The following is a 19,197-nucleotide window of genomic DNA, read 5'->3' on the forward strand; positions in this document are numbered from 1 at the left end:
ATGAGAGATTATGGAGGGAAAGGGAGGAACAATGAATCGATGAGGGAGGGGAGGAAGGATGGAACGATGAAAGGGTGGTCGAGGGTGAGTATGGACAAGGTAAGGAGTGATGGTTGGGTGACAGATGGATTATGAATGAAAGTGGGAGGGTGAGGATGGATAAAAAGATAAATGGAGCGAAGGATGGATGAGAGAGGGGAAAATAAATGGATGAGGCAGGATGAATGGGGACCCTCCTGATGTTAACTTGATAAACTGATTTGTGGAAGCTTTATGTGGTAGATAATCTGGGTGTCATGGCGACATGTTGGGTGAAGGAGATTCAACATCCAAGGATTTCAGTGACCCAACTTATTTTGAAAGAACCACCCCAGATGGAACCAAAATAAATCTTTTTTTTTTTTAAAAAAAAGGAAAGGTTATGGAGAGGAAATCTTAATTAATGACAGAAAGAGGGTTGGGAGAGTTTAGAGAGTCTGTTGGGATGGAAAAGAAGAGGGATGAAGGAAGCAGATAGAAGGGGGGGCGGGGGTGAAGAGGGAAAGGGAACTGGATGGGGATGGATGAACAGATGAGGGAAGAAAGAATGGAAGGCTAAATGGATAATGGATGTGAACAGGGATGGGTAAGGATGGGGTCCAGACAATGACACAAAGTTCAGGAAATGAACGGAGTATAAGAAAACTCACCGTGTGATCAGAGCTGTAGTTGAGGCACGACGCTGCTCCTAAACCTAACCTGTAAACACCTGCCGCAGGATTCTTCTAATTCTTCATAAATAATTATTTATTTAGGGATTTTAAAGCTGATTAATGTCTAGATTAGGGGTGGGGCAGCTCCGGTCCTTCAGAGCCTCAATCCTTCATGTGTTAGGAGTGTCTCTGCTGCGGCACACCTGACTCAAATCAGTGGCTGTTATCAGACTAGTGCACAGCTAATTAAGTCTGGTGTGTTGCATGCAGAGAAACGTCCAGTACTTGCACCTCCACTGTGGCCTTGTGCATGCTCAGGATGGGGGGGGTCGAAGTCAACACTTGATGCAATCTGTTGCTTTTCCTTATCTAGGCTATTTATTATGAACTGGCTCAGAACTGATGTGTCTGTAAAGTGCCCTGAGATGACATTGTTGTAAAGTGGCGCCATACAAATAAAGCTGAATTGAATTGCAGGATGCAGCTTTTGAGCACCAGAGTTGGCAACCCCTGATCTTAAGGTTTAATGCTACAGCTTCCTTTAGTCCTCCACTGACATTTGGTAACATACTGACAACATACATTGTGCTTTACTGTGCATGGATGGTGAAGGTGTTTTTTTCCAGTACTGGACTGATGTTAAAATGTGCCGAAAGCTGCTGATTGCCGCAATAAGGCTTGAAAGACAAGAGATTCTCCAAAGCTTTGGTATTTGAAACCCATGAGCAGAAGAAAACACGATTCACAGCATCAGCCTGTCGTATATGAGCAAATATTCTCAAGTGTTTCCTTAAACAAGCTCTTCTCTCATAAAGAAGAAAAGGAGGATCCATAATATCATAAAGAGTTAGAAATCCAAACTATTTTTTGTTTTTTAATTTCAGACTGGTCAGCATTATTTATATTGTACATGTGCCCACATATATACACATACCTACATATACCTTTACATTACATGTACTTGCTTACATTCATACATATAGCCTCCAAAAACACCCATGTCACTCTGTTGACAAGTATAAAAAGGGGAAGGAAGAACTATAACTTATTTGCTCCTACTCCTACACGATGATTAATAATTACACCTGACACTTGTCCTGTTTCCTGAACCCAGTGTTTCCCACAGAGCATATATATATATATATATATATATATATATATATATATATATATATATATATATATATATATATATATATACATACACCTATGCATACCTATACCCATACACATTTATACACACATTCATATTTATTCATGCATGCACATAGACACACACATGCATAACTTACTGTGAAGTATTCATTGAAGTGAAGTCTCACTGCCACCACAGTGGATGATTTTTTTTTTACCCTTCACATAATCTCTCAAACAATAGAGACATGAAATTCTTTGAATAAAAAACTACTGCAGTTTTGTTCAGCTTGTAGGTAAAAAAAATAAAAAAATAAAATCAATTTTTGGACGGAGAATCTCCAAATGAGCTTTTCCTGGATAAACAAGCAACAAACAACTGAAAAAAGGTTAAATCTCACAATAATCTTAGTTAAAACTACTGAACCACTGAGAAAATGACCACGGGTGCCTCCGCTGTTTTATTCTGGGATCCGTTTAATCACCCATAAACAAAACAGGCAGCATGTAGAGCAGGATTGATCATAGAGGAAAACATGCTTTGTAGCAGATTGTAGCTCTCGGAGCTCATTTCCATCTGCAGTCCCTAAAACACGCAGAAATGCTCTGCACATGAAAATACATATAAAGATTACAACCATACTTCCCTAAAAGTAAAAAACCTATTCCAGCATTTCTTTCATTCCCAAAGTATTTTGGTTGCTTATGGAACGTCATCGAGATGAAGTTTTAGTAAATATTGGACTGTTTTTGCCTCTCTCTCAACAGATGTCCTTTTTAGCTTTTCCCCCCATGAGGCTTCGTTTAGTTTACTGTGCAGCATATGGTAAACTCTGCCATCACCACTCTGTACTGCTCTTAATCATTCTGAAGCTCTAAGATAGCCACTTCCTCTCTCAATCTGGACCAAGCCTTTGTCCAGATTAAAGGACTTCCTGATAATACGAACAGCCGAGACAAACACTTCAAGATCTTTGACAAATGTCTTGTCCTTATTGCTGTGAGGCACTATAAAACGGCCAGAAAAACCACAGCTTACTGGTTTAAGTCATGTGAATATTTCAAATTAAACACAGGTGAATGTTTCTTTTTGTCCCTTTTTTTTTGGTGGTTTTAATATTTTTATTCAGCACAAATGCCACTAATCTCTCTATATTGGCTTAAATGGGAAATAAATGCATAGATTTATTGGAATATAAAAAGTACAGCCTTTATACTGCAAAAACGGAAATCTAAGATAAAAAATCTTAAATTGAGTCCACATATGCTTAATTTTTTTTAAAGGTAAGATAATTCTTAGTTTTTATGCCAGAGAATTCCTCTTGTTTTAAGAGTATTTTTACTTGTTTTGGGAAGTCTTGTCAAGCCAAATTTTCTTGTTCTGTTGGCAGATAATTTATCTTATTTGAAGCAACATTTACATAATTTTTGTATATTTTTTTCTGTTTTTTTTTTTTTTTTTTTAAAAGATGGAGTATGTAAGTGTCAGTGGCTGAGGGGACTCAAATACGATTGCAAGCTTAAGGGTCTGCCCTCGTAGCCACAATGGTCCTCCTAAAAAGGCAGGGTGAGCAGAGTTGAGGCCACACTAAAAAGTCAAGTAGTTAATAAGTTTATTAAACTCCAGACGCTTCAAATATATGTCCCCGTGGAGTCCTCTGGTGTGCAACACGGCGTTTTAGGTGCTTCGTCGTCTCTCTCCCTCGCTGCGCAGCCGCACTCTCAGCCCGCCTGCGGAGAAGAACAGATGCGGTAGTCCACCGTTCGAAGAGCTTCCTCACTCCCCCCACCTGGCCCCGCAGCCAGCCTCCAGTTCTAGGTCCGAGTTAGTCTTACTCACGCTTTTCCCGGGCTACGTAAGGTTTCCGGCGGCCCAGGGCTGAGTAGTCAGGCCAACAACCTCAGAACTGCTGCGGTTTCCCGATCCTGCCTCCGCTCCTGGCGAGTGAGCTGCGTGTCCGGCTCTGTTCCTCTGCCGTCCTTCTCTGCCTCAGCTGTGGCTTCACTTAAATAATGTCCAAGTGCACACAGCTGTTCCTGCTCATCAATTAGCTGAGGGATGGATGGGCCTCAGTAGGGATTGGTGGCAGCACACAATTTAAAATACACAACAATACAATCTAAAATGAGCATGCACTGTAACAAATCAAAATAAAACTAATCTTTGGCCCAATCACATAAGATTTTCAATATTAAAAAAAAAACAACTAAAAAAATAACTACAATCATAATTAGATAGTTTTTTAAAAAAAACATTTAGGTTCCAGTCTGTCCATATTTGATGTGTTATTAAATTACAAGTTTAATTAATGACAAAAACCCTTCTTAAATGTTTGCCTACCAGTAAAAAAAAGTGCTTTTTGTCTTTGGTCATTAATTAAACTTGTAATTTAATAACGCATCAAATATGGACAGACTGGAACCTACATGTCCAAAAGACGATCTAATTATGATTGTAGTTATTTTATTAGTTAATTTTTTTTTAAATATTGAAAATCTTACATACTCCACCTTTAAGGCTGAGTTTTTGCAGTGTGAAGTAGAAACAAAGAACAGTTTATGCAATTTTTATGAGCCTAAAGTCAATATTTGGCACAAATATCTTTAAACTTTGTCTCAATCCTCTCAAAAAATCCTTCTTGTCATTTCTTTAAGTCTGTTTCTTAATCCTGCTCCTCAGGACCGACTGACCTGCATGTTTTAGCCGTTTAAGCACTTCAACCTACGTGGCTGAAATTAATGGTTCATTAACAGACTTCCAAAAAACTATATAAGGAGGTCCATTCAGCTGATTTGGGTGTGTTGGAGTAGGAAAACATCTAAAACATGCTTATCGGTAGATCCTGAGGAGCAGAACTGAGAAAAACTGCTTTCAGTAGCCTTCAGGAGTAATTATTCAGACTTCTTGAAGGACATTTCAAATCTCTGCGTTTGGATTTTGGGTGTTCTGCTCTTCATTAAGACGGTCCCACATCGCTTGAATAAAGTCTGGAATCTGGGAGGCTTTAACTCCTCATGAGACCGACTGGCCCTGATGTTCAGCTCAGTTCTTGCAACATTACCTTTTTCTCTTGCTTGCGAATGGCTTCAGCCACCCATGGACACCGTTCCTGAGGCTGCAGCGTAGATGGACAAGGCTGAACGTTCACCTCTCAGGTCCTGTGTCAGATCTTTGCTGGATTTCTGTCACATTTCCTGTTTTTACATTTACTGTTCACCTGGCGTGAACAGATTTTTAGATCTGACACTTAAATCAGATCAATCCGATTTATAACAAACTTCTCAGGACACACAAAGCCATTTCCTTTTGCTGCTGTTGGATATTGAAGTAAAATCTGTTTTGATTTGAGCTTATTTGCATTAGTTCCTGACAAAGTGATGAATTCTGCGGTGATAGTTCAGGATGCATGAACACAACAGCAGTACCAACCTTGGTGCTAAATATCTATATTTTCAACGGTATTATAAAGAGAAGCACGGGCAAAATGAGCTCGCAAATATTAATAGTAAAATTCTACTGTGAAAAAAAGCAAATCACAAGTTGTGAAGGTGATGTTGGTGTGTTGCAGGCCATGTTGTGTTATTGCTTCTCTGAGTATCGTGTATGCGCAGATCTTGAAGTCACACATTAGGTCTTTAAATCTCTTAAAATCTCAGGATGGGAAATTGAAAGACAAGAGTCAAAGCAGTCAGTTGGCTTCCTTAGCCAGACTACTTTTCTTTTAATAACTGGCTTATATGAACATAAATTGGACTATGTTGCTTTAATTTTCTTTGAATAGCAATTTAATATCTCAAACTGATTTGTCTTTAAAGGGAACTGAGATGAATTTGTTGTCAAATGGGGCTCAATTAACTGAATGGAAATCTTTAGGATCCGACTTTAAAGTAATTTATCAGTCAATTTCTATTCTTTATAACAAAATAATTAACACATTTATCCACTGCAAGTCCAAAAATCTTTTGTTTTAAGATGAAAACACAGCTTTATAATCAGTATTGTGGTTGATTTAACCTGCAGCACATGATTTCCGAATGTTTTACAGTCTTAAATGTTTTTTTTTCCTTTAATAAACTGACCAAAAAGAAGTTACTTGTATTTTTAAGAAACAAAATATTTTCGCCCTCTAACGGCTTATTTATTGTCAGATCTTAGATTCAGCATCAAGAATCAATTTCTCTCAGCATGGTCTCTCATCTGTCTCAAACAAAACAATAACTAACCAGGTAACAATGGCAGCAGGCAGAAGTGGCGATCGTGTCTCAGCTTCATGCACTGCGTGATATATTTCCATATAGCCGAGAAACAGAATTTAATCAGCAATACACTCATTAAATGAACCATATTTAACTAAGATATAGATCTGTCGTGTTACTGTCAGTCAAACTCAATGACAGCCACTTCAGACAGATGGTTTGAGGCCTCCTACCATGCCTGATAACAAGGTTCCTGGGCTGTGTCGAGCAACCATGTCTGTAAACACAGCAGCCTCAAGTGGAGCGAACAGGTGGCTTGCCACATCGGGCCACTGGTCGGCTTGTGTGTCCACAATAAAAGTCCAGTTATGAGGAAATGCTTGAGTGTTTTAATAGCCTGATGGAGTATGACACGCTCAGATGTGCTGATGGAGAAAATACCAGAGCCGAGATGCCTCAGGGAAATCAAACCCAGCGCTGCTGAGCAAAAAGCAGCTGAAGGCGCTACAGCAGCTTCAGTAGTATCCGAGCAAGAAGGCACAGCTGAAGCCATCCGTGGTGCGTGTGGTCAGCAGCCCCATAAAACCGTCTCGAATCGCAGGCTGTATCTTTTTATCAAGTTAATTTCCTCTGCCATGCTTCACAATGACAAGGCTGCCGGCCTAAATTGGAGCTCTGAATGGAGCCCCCAGTCATTTCCTCCATGTATTTGTTTTCCAAGGCACTGTCTTTTGTAGGAGGGGGGAGGTGATAATGTCACAGAGGAAGGAAAGTGATGGTCTGCCTGGTGTTTATACAAGACTTAAGCATTTGTTGTTATTTGGTCTGCCATCATTGGCAGGCATGCTGCCACAGAGGCCCCCTGCATATCCTCCACCTCCCCTCACTGACCCATATAGGTGCTTTGAATTCCTGGCAGGCCCGACAAGAATATCTGGGCCCCCTGCCCAGGAAGACCATGGAGGTGCGGGTATGCGGTGATAGTGTGTGCACGATCTAAAAATGTAAGTGTGCCGTCAGTGTCTGTATGCGCATGTGCATGTGCATCGCGGCTGGTTTGTGTCAGCACTTTGGATGCACTTGAAAGAGATGGAGGATTTAGTCTCCCGGTGGTTGTCTTCTTCAGACTCACCGAAGGTGCAGGGGGAAGGGTATAGGGGATCTTTTGAATTTATGATTTCCGAATCTCTTCTGGGAAGCAGGAATTCTGCTCCATAAATATCCTGCACGGCTAAATTGAAAGCTATATCGAAGGGTAGAATTAGAAACCAATTTCCTCTGTCATCCAGGCGCTGCTGTGTGTGGACACAGTCTGCAGGAATATAAAGTTTCCCTCCAAACTGTCTTGACCAATGTTCTGCCCTTTATTCCAGCATGATTATATAATCCCCAGATTAATTAGTTGAGTGTTTCAGTCACTTCCTGTAGTGTGTCCCTCAAATGGGCACTATGCAATCTGGCCTATCGACTTACAGAGCGCCAGAGCTTTTTTTTTTTTCTTTGAAGGCCGCTTTGGCTTCAGAAGCAAAAGAACTCTGTGATCTGACGACGAAAGGAAAGGGCCCCATGCAGTGTGCCGTTACAGACTGATAAAAGCCATGAAAAACATTTGGGTAACACACTCGCAAGGGGGAAAAAAAGGGAAAAAAAAAGGAATAATTTGGTTGTGAAAACAAGAGGCGGTACGGAACAATGACAATCTGGCTCCTTTGGTAATTTCCTGTCGGTATTCATTCGTGTGATGTGGTTGTGACTGTTCTGCCGGGATCAATCAAACCTGCGAGCAGATGGCATCGCGCTCCTCCAGCAAACTGGGGATTGTCTGTGTTTTTTTTTTTTTGTTTTTTTTTCCAGAGATGGTAATTGGCCTGCTATGCCATGGACCGGAGCGTGCTAACAGCCGCTGCCATCCCCAGCATGCAGCAGCAACACCTTTTTCCATTGCTCATCATGTGCTACAGGCTCCATTTCATTTCCTGTTCAACATGGCTGTTAAGTAATAAACTGTAACCGGGTGAAAAACATTCAAGAAGCTCTCTTCACCAGTTTTTGACATTCCAGCAAGTCCCCCATCTGCTTCTCCTGGATATACTTGGACCAAAAGACCAAGAAGAGTTTAAGAAATCACAATGGGAGTCGAAAAGTTTGCGCGCTACATGCTAGCAGGGTTTTCATTTAGGTGATGGAAGCTTATGTGGGTAAATGAAACCGTGTGTGGGAGACCAAGCAAGCTGTATAAAAGAGAAACAGAGTAATTGCATGTGTACTGTCTGAATGTGTGTGTGTGTGTGTGTGTGTGTGTGCTGAGACGCCGGGCACTTCAAAGCTTTGATGTTGGAGCTCCTAAATGAGGGCCACCAGAGGTCCAGACTAATGGGACATCATGGGGAGATTAGAGGCCAAGTGGAGCAGGCTAACAACACAGAATTATGCATGTGTGTGTTATGCAGAAAAGCAGCCAGAACATGAGTTTGTGTGTGCCTGAATTACCCGTGTGTATTCTTTCTATAATTAAAAGTGAAAGTCTGGCACCAAATCTCAGACGGAGCTCGTGGGTAATGAGACCGGAAGCCTTCAGTTGCGTCCACGAGTAACACAGGAACGTCAGCGATCCAAGAAACATTGTTCCTGTCAACTATTTTGGGGCATTTTCAAGAAAGTCTTTGCCACTGCTTTCCTCAGTATGGTATAAATCCTTTATTAAATAATCATAACAATAATTATAATAATAACAATCATAAAAAGAGCATTTCTGTACAAAGACCCCTTTAAAACAACGACAACAGCAGTCTCAGCAGTGCGAAAAAAGGGGGGTTAGGGTTAGGGTTATCTTGTTCATTTGAGTTGTTTTGGTCCTCCCAGACAGAAGGGGGCGCTGTGACTGTCACAGTCAGTGTCACATGTCTGTGTCTGATACCGGCTCCAAAGGCAAGCTGGATCCCCGAGGCTCCAAGGCACTTTGAAGAGAGTCAGTGGGGTCCGTAGATGTGGGCCTCAGAGGACAGAAGACAGCGAGTGTGTCGAGGGGGATGGGATGAGGCGCTGAGTGAGGTTGCGTTGTGAATCCACAGGATTTCATCTCTAACCTGGAGTGGGTTTCGGAATGCGTGTCCAAAGTTCCTTGTGTTTCCCAGAATGAGGCGATGTGTATCCAAGTTCTGTATATACATTAGTATATACAAGTGAAGTGTTTGGATGTTCGTGTGCGTGGGAGGGAACTCTGAGATCTTTCCACTCACTCTCTCCTACTCATGGCTTGTGAGTCCATTCAAAGCACGCCGGGTCCTTTCTGACAGGTTCAAAACCTTAAAAACACAAAACAAAAACAGCAACAACAACAACAAAAAAAAAAGCTTGCCTTGTGCGAAAGTTGACATAAGAAAATGTTAAAAAAAAAAGGGAAAACAAATTCTCAAACTAGACCTCAATTAGCCAGTAAATTGAGGTGGGATGGTGGGATGTTTGTGTTTGGAAGTGAAAGGGGAAAAAAAAAATGGTGTAGGTCCTTTAAATCATGGCTTTTGAGGTCCACGTGTAAAACGTCTCCACGTTCCTATTTCAATATTTTCAACAATTAACTTTTTTTTAAGGCTTGCTGTGTGTCCAGGCACACAGTCAGTCGATTAACAGGAGAGAGAACGCCCCCCTCCCCTTGTGAGAGAGGCTTAGTGCTTCGTCAGTCACAGTCTCTCCTCGTCTCTCTTTGCTTCCCCCTCCTTCAGTGGTTCAGTCTCTTCCCTAACCAGCAATCCATAGGTTGCACCGCCAAAAGCTCCTTGACCTTTTTATCATTTACCGCAATGTAAACATGACCTTCTCTTTGACAGGAACCAGCAACAACAGTCTCCGACAACTACATCTAAACAATAACTTCTCTCCAGCGTTAAAAGAATGTGTTAAAATGCCCCCTCCCCACCTCTACACACACATATCTACTTTCTTCACCCCAGCTTATCTTCCATCGCAGCCTGGCGGCCGGCCAGAAAGCAAACATTAAACAGAAAAAGGGTGATTAAGCAGAAACTTTGAGGGACGTCGGTGACTAAAAATACCACAGACCAATAGGAACTAAGGGTATAACTGAGGCATATAGGAACAAAAGAGCCAAGAGGCCACACAAAGGAGCTAAGTTCTAGGCCACTGTGTTCACGTGTGATCCAAAAATACGCTTTCTAAGCACGTTCCTAACCTACCACCTTTCCAACACGATGTGTCCAGCTCGCCGTCTGTGTAGTTTACAGGATCCAGCTTCAAAACTAGACGAATCTATGATGCATTTATAAACAGTTCTCTTTTTGTAGCAGGAGTCTGTAACTGATATGTGTTGATATTTGCTTTTTGAGGCCTAACGTCCCTGCCACGGAGGAGTCGGCAGCGGTAAGCCGTTGGTTCGCTTTACCGCAGGAGTCCTCAATACTAGACAGTGCCACGTCTTGCAAACAAGTTATTGTGATTTGCACCACCAAAGAAGTTGACACGACAGGGAAGCAGTGGAAATGAAAGTAATAGTGAGACGTTTTCATGAAATGGTTGGCTTTTTTGCCCGCTGCCTGTCTTTCATGCCTCTGTGCAGCAGCGCTGTTGGTTGAGCTTCACTTTGTGCTTGAGGCCGTCGTACAGTTCGAAGTTGTAGTTCTCCAAAGTGGTGGAGGAGCGCGACGACAGGCCGCTGTAGGAGCAGGTGCAGTACAGGAGGAGGCCGGCGCAGACCGCCCCGAGCAGGACGCCCAAGGAGCTCATGACGATGATCGTGACTAGGATGGGGTCCAAGGTGTACAACCATGAGTTGTCCTTATCTGAGACGTGAGTCACCGGAGGCTCCGATGGAGATGCCGTGTTCCACTCGTGGAACTGCAAACCTGGATAAAATACCAGACAAGTTCATTTGATTTGTTCCAAAATCTAGGACCGGGGTGAAACAGAGATGCTCGTCCTTTCGAGGGTTCAACTATGGAATAAACTCAGTAATGAGGTAAAAAATTGTAATTCTTTATTTCTATTTAAAAAAATGATTTATCAGTTTATTTTTGAGAGATATGCCACTTTATAAATGATTTTCCTTCATAAAAATCACACACTGTGTATGTAATGCATCTGCTTTTGTTATTTGGATCATTTGAGGTAACTCTACTTCTCAGTGTACATTATTAGGCATACAAGCTTTGCTTCTGCCTATTTTGTTTTTGCTTAACTTGATTGTCTTTTTGGAAATGGACAAAACGATTGTGACTGATACAAACAAAACAAAATAAACTAACTAACAGACGAGCGATGGATGTCTACAACAGCATGGAAGTGAATTATGTAAAGAAAAGAGTATTTGTTCTAATGGACACAGTAAACAAAAATGTAAAGCAGAGTACTTTTACTAACAATGTCAGCCACAAGAAATGTGCAAAACAGTAGATGCAGATAAAATAAAAGGTCCGCAAAGATCTGCAACTTCATTCGACCTTACCTCCGCCTTGTGGGTCTCTGCCACTGAAAAGTCGCCCATCTCCAAATTCATTGGGTCTCTTAACTGTTAAAGAGAAGCAAGACACATACTGAGCTTCAGCAGCAAGCCAGTTTACACATAATCACACATTCACACACAGAAAATTCACTAAATGATGTTAAGTTGTGTCAGATGGTTTTATCCTCCCACCAGAGACATGTGATTGTTGCCATTTATGAGGGAGATTTCATTTAGACTATTAAGTTAAATGTACTAAAATATGGTGCAGAGATAATGCATCAAAGAACGTGTCAAACATTTCAGCAGATCTGTTAAAGTTTCTTTAAACTTGCAACTCCAATGAAAAAAAAACTGACTTCTGCACCATTTATAGCATAAAAATAAACCATTTGTTCAATATTAAATTATAAATAACCCTTTAAATATTTACATTTATGTAGTTTATGCTTTACAAAACCAATACCCATAAACAGATACACACACACACAGACTCTTAATAATAGAAAAATACCACTTTATTAATAAAGAAAAGATCATTAAGATACATTCCAGTCAACACACAGTCATCACGTAAAGTACTGATGTAAGACTGCTCATTCTGTGTGAACACAAATGCAAAAAAACATCACTGTTGAAGTCATTTCTGTCAAGTTTAAGTTATATTAGGTGACTTAAGGGAAAATAAGTAATGGCAACACGTGTTCCAATGCTTTGTGAGTGGAAAAACATCTATGTGTGTGTGAATGAGAAGACGAGTGTGGGAATAATGGTTGCAGCATTTAAGTTAAGCCCAGCATCAAGTATACTTTTTCTTTACAAAAGTTTTCTCTTTACTCTGTGTGTATTGGTGTGTGTGTGTGTTGGAGTGTGTGTCGGCTGCTCTTGGCAAGCATTACGGAGTGGGAGTAACTGCTTGGCAAGGTGCACGTCTAGATCTGGAGGTCTTTGATAGCCAATGGCATTATTAATGCTGTTTCCAGGGCGACGGAAACTGGCAGCGGACTGGGCGATACAGGCGCCGTAGACGGGAGGGGAAAGTGCTTACCGCAGCCTTAATAAATGTTATCTGTCCATTAACTAATTACAACTATTAGAAGCTTGGTGCGTAATGGTGTCGAGATGGATAAAGTAGGCCGTCCAATCTCTCGCCTCCTCCAGCTGATTTAAAAGCACAAAGCGAGTGAGTGCCAAAAACACACCTTTTATTTTTTCTACTCTAGAAATAAAAAAAAGTGCAGCTTTGTAATTGAGTCAACAAACTGAGGTGCATTCTGCTGAGCTGTGGGGCTGCAGGTGATGGATTTTTGCAGCTGTGACACAACCAGAAAGTGCTGCCCCGTTAGGCCAAACGCCGACGACCTCCATTTCATTCAAACCAGCTGAGCTGAGGGAGAAAAACTGGCACCAGTTTTATTTTTTTTTTACAAAAATATCCAAATAAAATATGCTTTAGATCCCAGATGTGTCAAATATGAGTAAAAAGTGCTTCTTATTGGTTGGTTTCATAACATTTCAGATTGCTCGCGAGGAAACAAATGTACAGTAAAACGCTTCACTTATGGCGTCCAGCGGCATTATGGGATATATATATATATATATATATATATATATATATATATATATATATATATATATATATATATATATATATATATATATATATCTCAAGAAATAAGTGGTGATGGTGCCTATTTACAACCCTAAAAACAACAAGCACACATCCAGACTGAAAACACGACATGGCTTGGCTCGGTATGGCTTTCATTAGGGCAGCTCAAAGACAAGGGGAACAACTGGAGTGGGTGGTATGAAGCATAAACGGGGGGGGGTGGAACAACGTGCTTTATTACAACAGAGAATCAAGATGAAACACTAAACACTGAAGACGGCTGCATCCATCACTGACTGATGCCTTTATCAGGAGAGGACGAGACGTTCAATCAAATGAGCCGGTTATCTCCATTTGAGATGCAGAGCTTTAAGTATGATGGATTTGCATTCCTTTGTTTTTAAATGTGCACATGCTCTGTTGAAAAGGACAATGAAGACTTTTCTCACCCCCCCTAATTTGTTGCAACACCCTCAGTATTGGCACAACTCACATTGCAGCTATCCTGCGCCGTCATTTGAGACACCACAAGCATTATTTTCTCAGGCTTGCCAGGTCATTTCCACAGCTACAGCACACTAAATGCCTCTGAGCCTAACAGTTTTCTCCTCTCGTTCTTAGCAAAGCAGAGCCCCTCGTGTCTCTGGGGTCTTGTTTTAGCCTTGTGGTTTGGCAGCTCTGGCTGGCTCTTGCAGCCGAACCAGCTTCGACCCTTTCTCCCTCTTCAGCCCACAACATGTCTTTGTGTATGTCCAAGCTGGGGTCATTCCAGGAGGTTATGAGGAGCCAGATGGCACTCAATGATCTGAATCAGGCTGTTCGGGAAAAATAACTTACTCAGACATAATTCCTCTCATCAGGAGCAGCGTAGTATGAAATGTCAAGGGCGAACTCCTTAACGGAGCGGAGACGAAAACGCCAACCGAAGCCTCATCCAATAGAGACACAGAGAGAGGCCACGGTGTTTCTCTGCACACTTAGTGTCACCATCGCCATTACAGCTGTAAACTAAAAGAAGGAGGGCTCCCCGAGTGGTAGCAGTCCATCTTGTGCCATCATCGCCCACACTGCCTCCCCCAACATCAGAGTTTGGCATCCATGTCTGCCAAATAGGTGCAAATAGTGCTTCCCTTTAGCAGAGGGTACGGTGTCGGTCCCGGCTGTCCAACCGCACTGTCAGGACTGGCTCCACCCCTGGGGTGGCCATACTGGTGGACCAGTTAGAATACTGGAAGCACTGCGAGGAGCTGTGATAGGCCACTGACAGCTGGCTCTTCTTGGTGGCCAGGTGTTGACGACAGCAACAGAGAGCTCTGACCAAGATGGCCACTGCCAGGAGAAGGAGGGCACCTCCGGCGGCCATAATGTAATACCAGTGGATGGGCAAGGGAGGCACAGGAACGCCTCCCCCTGGTGGAGAGATACAGAGTAATTGGCCAATGGGAAAAGAGAGGAGTGGCACTTGTTTTATTTTCTGTACTTAATTAGCTCATTTCTATCCCTGTTGGTCAAACGGTCAGCAGGCGTGCACGTTGTGAGCATGCATCAGCATGCCAGTTGCAAAGAAAAAAAAAAAAAAATCTCCAAGGCCAGAAAAAAAAAAAGAAACTAAATAAATGAAAGCATCCATTTTTGTAGCTTCGGTTGCAGTTTGAGGACAAGTTTTCACACCAAGATCATCTAGAGATTTGGCTTGAAATCAGTCCGATCCAATCAAACGCAAATGCCATTAGAGCTTTTCGAAGCTCCAGTGAAGTTGCTTGGTGTGAAACTAAGGCCAAAACAATTAGTTATACAAGCACTCACACACGTTGAATTAAGGAGCTTCCTGTTCCTGTTTCACTCTGGCACCAGGATGTCACAAACAGCCTTCTGATTCAGTCTCAGAGCCATGCAAGAATCAGTCGGACACCACATGGGAATCCAATGTTCCAGAGCTCTCTGAGCCAATATTGGATTGCATTTTTTTTTTTTTTTTTCTTTATCTAGCTGGCTGAAATTGGCAGATTTTATTTTTCTGAGTGCATAATTCATGTTGTTCTCTCGTCCTGGCTTTTCATTTTTCCTTTCCCCCCTCATACATCAGCCTTCTGGCCAGTCCTCTCCTCCTCAAGCCAAACGCTGTCTCCTTGGAGATTATCTCCACAGATCCCTTACACCGCTGCCCCTCATGTGAACTCATTTGCAATGTTACTTTTCCTTCAAGAAGCTTCTACACTTAACACCGAAGCATGCCACAACAAGAAACCTAGACAATTAAAAATCAACTAATAAATCCATTCAAATCCAAACATGAGCCGTTTGTGGAACGTCACATTGAGCTAAGGACACTGAAGCACATCTCAATACATCCTGGTTTTTAGACCATGTCACATAATTATAGTGGGAAATGGTGCGTGTTCCCGCTACTTCACACTGCACACACTCATTAGACAGAGCCGAGTTAGCGAGGGGAGAGTGGGACACCCATGCTCAGTCACTTTATCTGATTGCTTTTCACTGGGGATGCCGCCGCGTGTGGTGATATTAACCCGCGTGCGTGCGCATGTTTGTCAAATGTGTGTGAAGGCAAAGAAGTCGGAAAGCTGAAGAAATGCGCACGCATCACATTCACAGTGAAAACGCCGAGCTCTTATCTTATTGGAAGGCATTATGAGATGCCAAAACACTGACATCAATCTTATAGAGTCCCGCTAGGTTGCTCTAAATATTTTTCATGAGGCAGACAGTTATTTAAATCCCTTCTGGCTGCGTCAGGCAGCCTAGAAGTGAGAATATGGAGCTCTTTTCAGATATCTCACTCCATGAAGTGTGCTACAGTTAGCTTGCCTTGCACACAGGGTGTGTCTACATTTTGAGTCCATTTAAGGTAAAAATGCACCAAGAAATTAGTGGAACAACCTCATTTGGAACTTGGTTAGCTTCTTCTATGTGGACATTTAATCAGTTGCATTGTCCAGTGATGTCTACATGCTATAGATGATAAAGATGAAAGCAGTTTTATTAGTGTAATAAGCTCCTGCAGTCTCAGTGAGTGCTACAGGCTTGTCCTTTTTTTTTTGTTTGTTTTTATTCTCAGTTGAGACATCCAAGCAAAATCCCCAGGCTAGTGCATACCAACGGGCAGGAGGCAAGACCAAATAGGAAGTGATATCATATCAAAGTCAAACTCACCTGGATTTTCAGGAGAAAACGCTGCGATGGGTTCTGCAAGGACAGGGAGACAGATTCAGGCAGAGACAGACGGGAAGAGGGAGACAGGTTGGGGAGAACTGTTAGATAACTTTAAATATGACTGAAAAGTCTGACAAATGTCACACAAATGTCACAAGACTATCAAACTCCTCCTGAGGGAATTTAATTCCTAAGATAACTCGCGTGAATTATGGCATTTACCGGCTCCTCTGCAAGAATGTGATCTCATACACTGTGTGAGGTTGGAGTTTGGGAAACGGCCGAGACATCCAAGGAAAAGCAATGCGCATGTGTGTATGCGTGCGTGTTCGCAAAGTTCACACAAGTTGTTTATCGGCGGAGGCCAGTGAAACTGGAGCAGGCGAGGGGTTCTGGCTCGCCGTGAAGGCGCAGCGCAGAACCTTCACTTTGATTGCCTGGAATGCAAATAAAAGAGTGTGTGTGTCTCACAGTGTGTTAGATAGTATACAGCATGTGTGTGTGGAGAGAAGAGGCTTGAAAGAGAGGGAGAAAGAGGGAAACCAACTTGGGAGCTGGCGCCTTTTGGCGGGAACGCCAACGCACTGAGAAAAACTCAACTGTGCGGAGTGATAAGAAACATCCCAGCATGCTCTGGGAGTGGTGAGGAAGGAGGAAACACAGCAGCATGGAGTAAGAGGAAGGCTGGGGCTGTCATCTCTGCCTTCCACTGCTTAGGCTCTCTCAGGACCCTCATGACACACACCAAAACAAAAGAAATGACTGAAAGAGCACGCAAACATGAATACATAAGGACTAGCCACACACACTTCTGCTGAATTATACTGCCGTCCGGCTCCAAAGCTCACTGGACGTCAGTCAGGAGTGATGGCGGCGGGTTCTTGGCTCCGAACCTCAAGCTTGGTCTCTGATCTGTTTAAGACCCTCTCAGAAGTCCCTGCTCAGGCCAGATTAAGGCAGCTAGGCTGGCGCTCGGTTCATGCCAGGCACCAAGGAGCTTGCTTGGGAAGCAGCCTGTCTAGTAATTCCCTTTGACTCGGCTCGGGAAAAACTCTGTTTACAAATACGACACGGGAGCGAGCGCAAGGGAGTTTGAAAGAGAAGAGAGGAAGAGAAATCTAATGAAACATAGATTAGTATCGGCGAAGCCCATGAGGCGTTTATGTCCTAGTTTCCCTATTCTTCTCTCTCTTTTCTTTTGGTGGAGGAGTAAATGCTGTCCCTGCCTCTCCCTTTTCTCCTTTTATATCTGCTTTCGGTGGGTCCTTCGAAAGAAACTGCCTCCCAAACTGGGAAGGCAAGGACAGGCGTGTAGTGGGGACTCATAAAAACCTCATACGCACCACTGTTTAAGGACCTTAAGGCTAAAAGTGGAGGAGGTGGAAGGAGGAACCACTGTTTAAGGACCTTAAGGCTAAAAGTGGAGGAGGTGGAAGGAGGAACCACTGTTTAAGGACCTTAAGGCGAAAGGTGGAGGAGGTGGAAGGAGGAACCACTGTTTAAGGACCTTAAGGCGAAAGGTGGAGGAGGTGGAAAGAGGAACCACTGTTTAAGGACCTTAAGGCGAAAGGTGGAGGAGGTGGAAGGAGGAACCACTGTTTAAGGACCTTTAGGCTAAAAGTGGAGGAGGTGGAAGGAGGAACCACTGTTTAAGGACCTTAAGGCGAAAGGTGGAGGAGGTGGAAGGAGGAACCACTGTTTAAGGAACTTTAGGCTAAAGGTGGAGGAGGTGGAAGGAGGAACCACTGTTTAAGGACCTTAAGGCGAAAGGTGGAGGAGGTGGAAAGAGGAACCACTGTTTAAGGACCTTAAGGCGAAAGGTGGAGGAGGTGGAAGGAGGAACCACTGTTTAAGGACCTTTAGGCTAAAAGTGGAGGAGGTGGAAGGAGGAACCACTGTTTAAGGAACTTTAGGCTAAAGGTGGAGGAGGTGGAAGGAGGAACCACTGTTTAAGGACCTTAAGGCGAAAGGTGGAGGAGGTGGAAGGAGGAACCACTGTTTAAGGACCTTTAGGCTAAAAGTGGAGGAGGTGGAAGGAGGAACCACTGTTTAAGGAACTTTAGGCTAAAGGTGGAGGAGGTGGAAGGAGGAACCACTGTTTAAGGACCTTAAGGCTAAAAGTGGAGGAGGTGGAAGGAGGAACCACTGTTTAAGGACCTTAAGGCTAAAAGTGGAGGAGGTGGAAGGAGGAACCACTGTTTAAGGACCTTAAGGCTAAAAGTGGAGGAGGTGGAAGGAGGAACCACTGTTTAAGGACCTTAAGGCGAAAGGTGGAGGAGGTGGAAGGAGGAACCACTGTTTAAGGACCTTAAGGCTAAAAGTGGAGGAGGTGGAAGGAGGAACCACTGTTTAAGGACCTTTAGGCTAAAGGTGGAGGAGGTGGAAGGAGGAACCACTGTTTAAGGACCTTAAGGCTAAAAGTGGAGGAGGTGGAAGGAGGAACCACTGTTTAAGGACCTTAAGGCTAAAAGTGGAGGAGGTGGAAGGAGGAACCACTGTTTAAGGACCTTAAGGCGAAAGGTGGAGGAGGTGGAAGGAGGAACCACTGTTTAAGGACCTTAAGGCTAAAAGTGGAGGAGGTGGAAGGAGGAACCACTGTTTAAGGACCTTTAGGCTAAAGGTGGAGGAGGTGGAAGGAGGAACCACTGTTTAAGGACCTTTAGGCTAAAGGTGGAGGAGGTGGAAGGAGGAACCACTGTTTAAGGACCTTAAGGCTAAAAGTGGAGGAGGTGGAAGGAGGAACCACTGTTTAAGGACCTTAAGGCGAAAGGTGGAGGAGGTGGAAGGAGGAACCACTGTTTAAGGAACTTTAGGCTAAAGGTGGAGGAGGTGGAAGGAGGAACCACTGTTTAAGGACCTTTAGGCTAAAGGTGGAGGAGGTGGAAGGAGGAACCACTGTTTAAGGACCTTAAGGCTAAAAGTGGAGGAGGTGG

General features: G+C 43.0%; 1 protein-coding gene and 1 long non-coding RNA gene across 3 annotated transcripts in view; both read right to left on the reverse strand.

The window, feature by feature from the left end:
* Positions 1 to 3,424: 3,424 nt before the first annotated feature.
* Positions 3,425 to 3,804, reverse strand: LOC306773847. The gene is made up of 2 exons (XR_013771815.1): positions 3,667 to 3,804; positions 3,425 to 3,557 (listed from the first exon to the last, which is right to left on the reverse strand). It is a non-coding gene; the product is annotated as an uncharacterized lncRNA (long non-coding RNA).
* Positions 3,805 to 8,790: 4,986 nt separating this feature from the next.
* nrp2a (neuropilin 2a) overlaps positions 8,791 to 19,197 on the reverse strand; it is a 69,049-nt gene continuing 58,642 nt past the window's right edge. For both annotated transcript variants that reach the window (XM_079264161.1, XM_079264160.1), the window contains exons 16-18: positions 16,265 to 16,297; positions 11,482 to 11,544; positions 8,791 to 10,882 (exon numbers count right to left, since the gene is read on the reverse strand). In XM_079264161.1, coding sequence (XP_079120287.1) covers positions 10,581 to 10,882; positions 11,482 to 11,544; positions 16,265 to 16,297 — 398 coding nt within the window. In that variant the 3' untranslated portion in view covers positions 8,791 to 10,580. The remainder of the gene's footprint in view (positions 10,883 to 11,481; positions 11,545 to 16,264; positions 16,298 to 19,197) is intronic.

This window comes from Telmatherina bonti, assembly GCF_933228915.1.
Source record: "Telmatherina bonti genome assembly, chromosome: 24".
Classification (NCBI taxonomy): Eukaryota; Metazoa; Chordata; class Actinopteri; order Atheriniformes; family Telmatherinidae; genus Telmatherina; species Telmatherina bonti.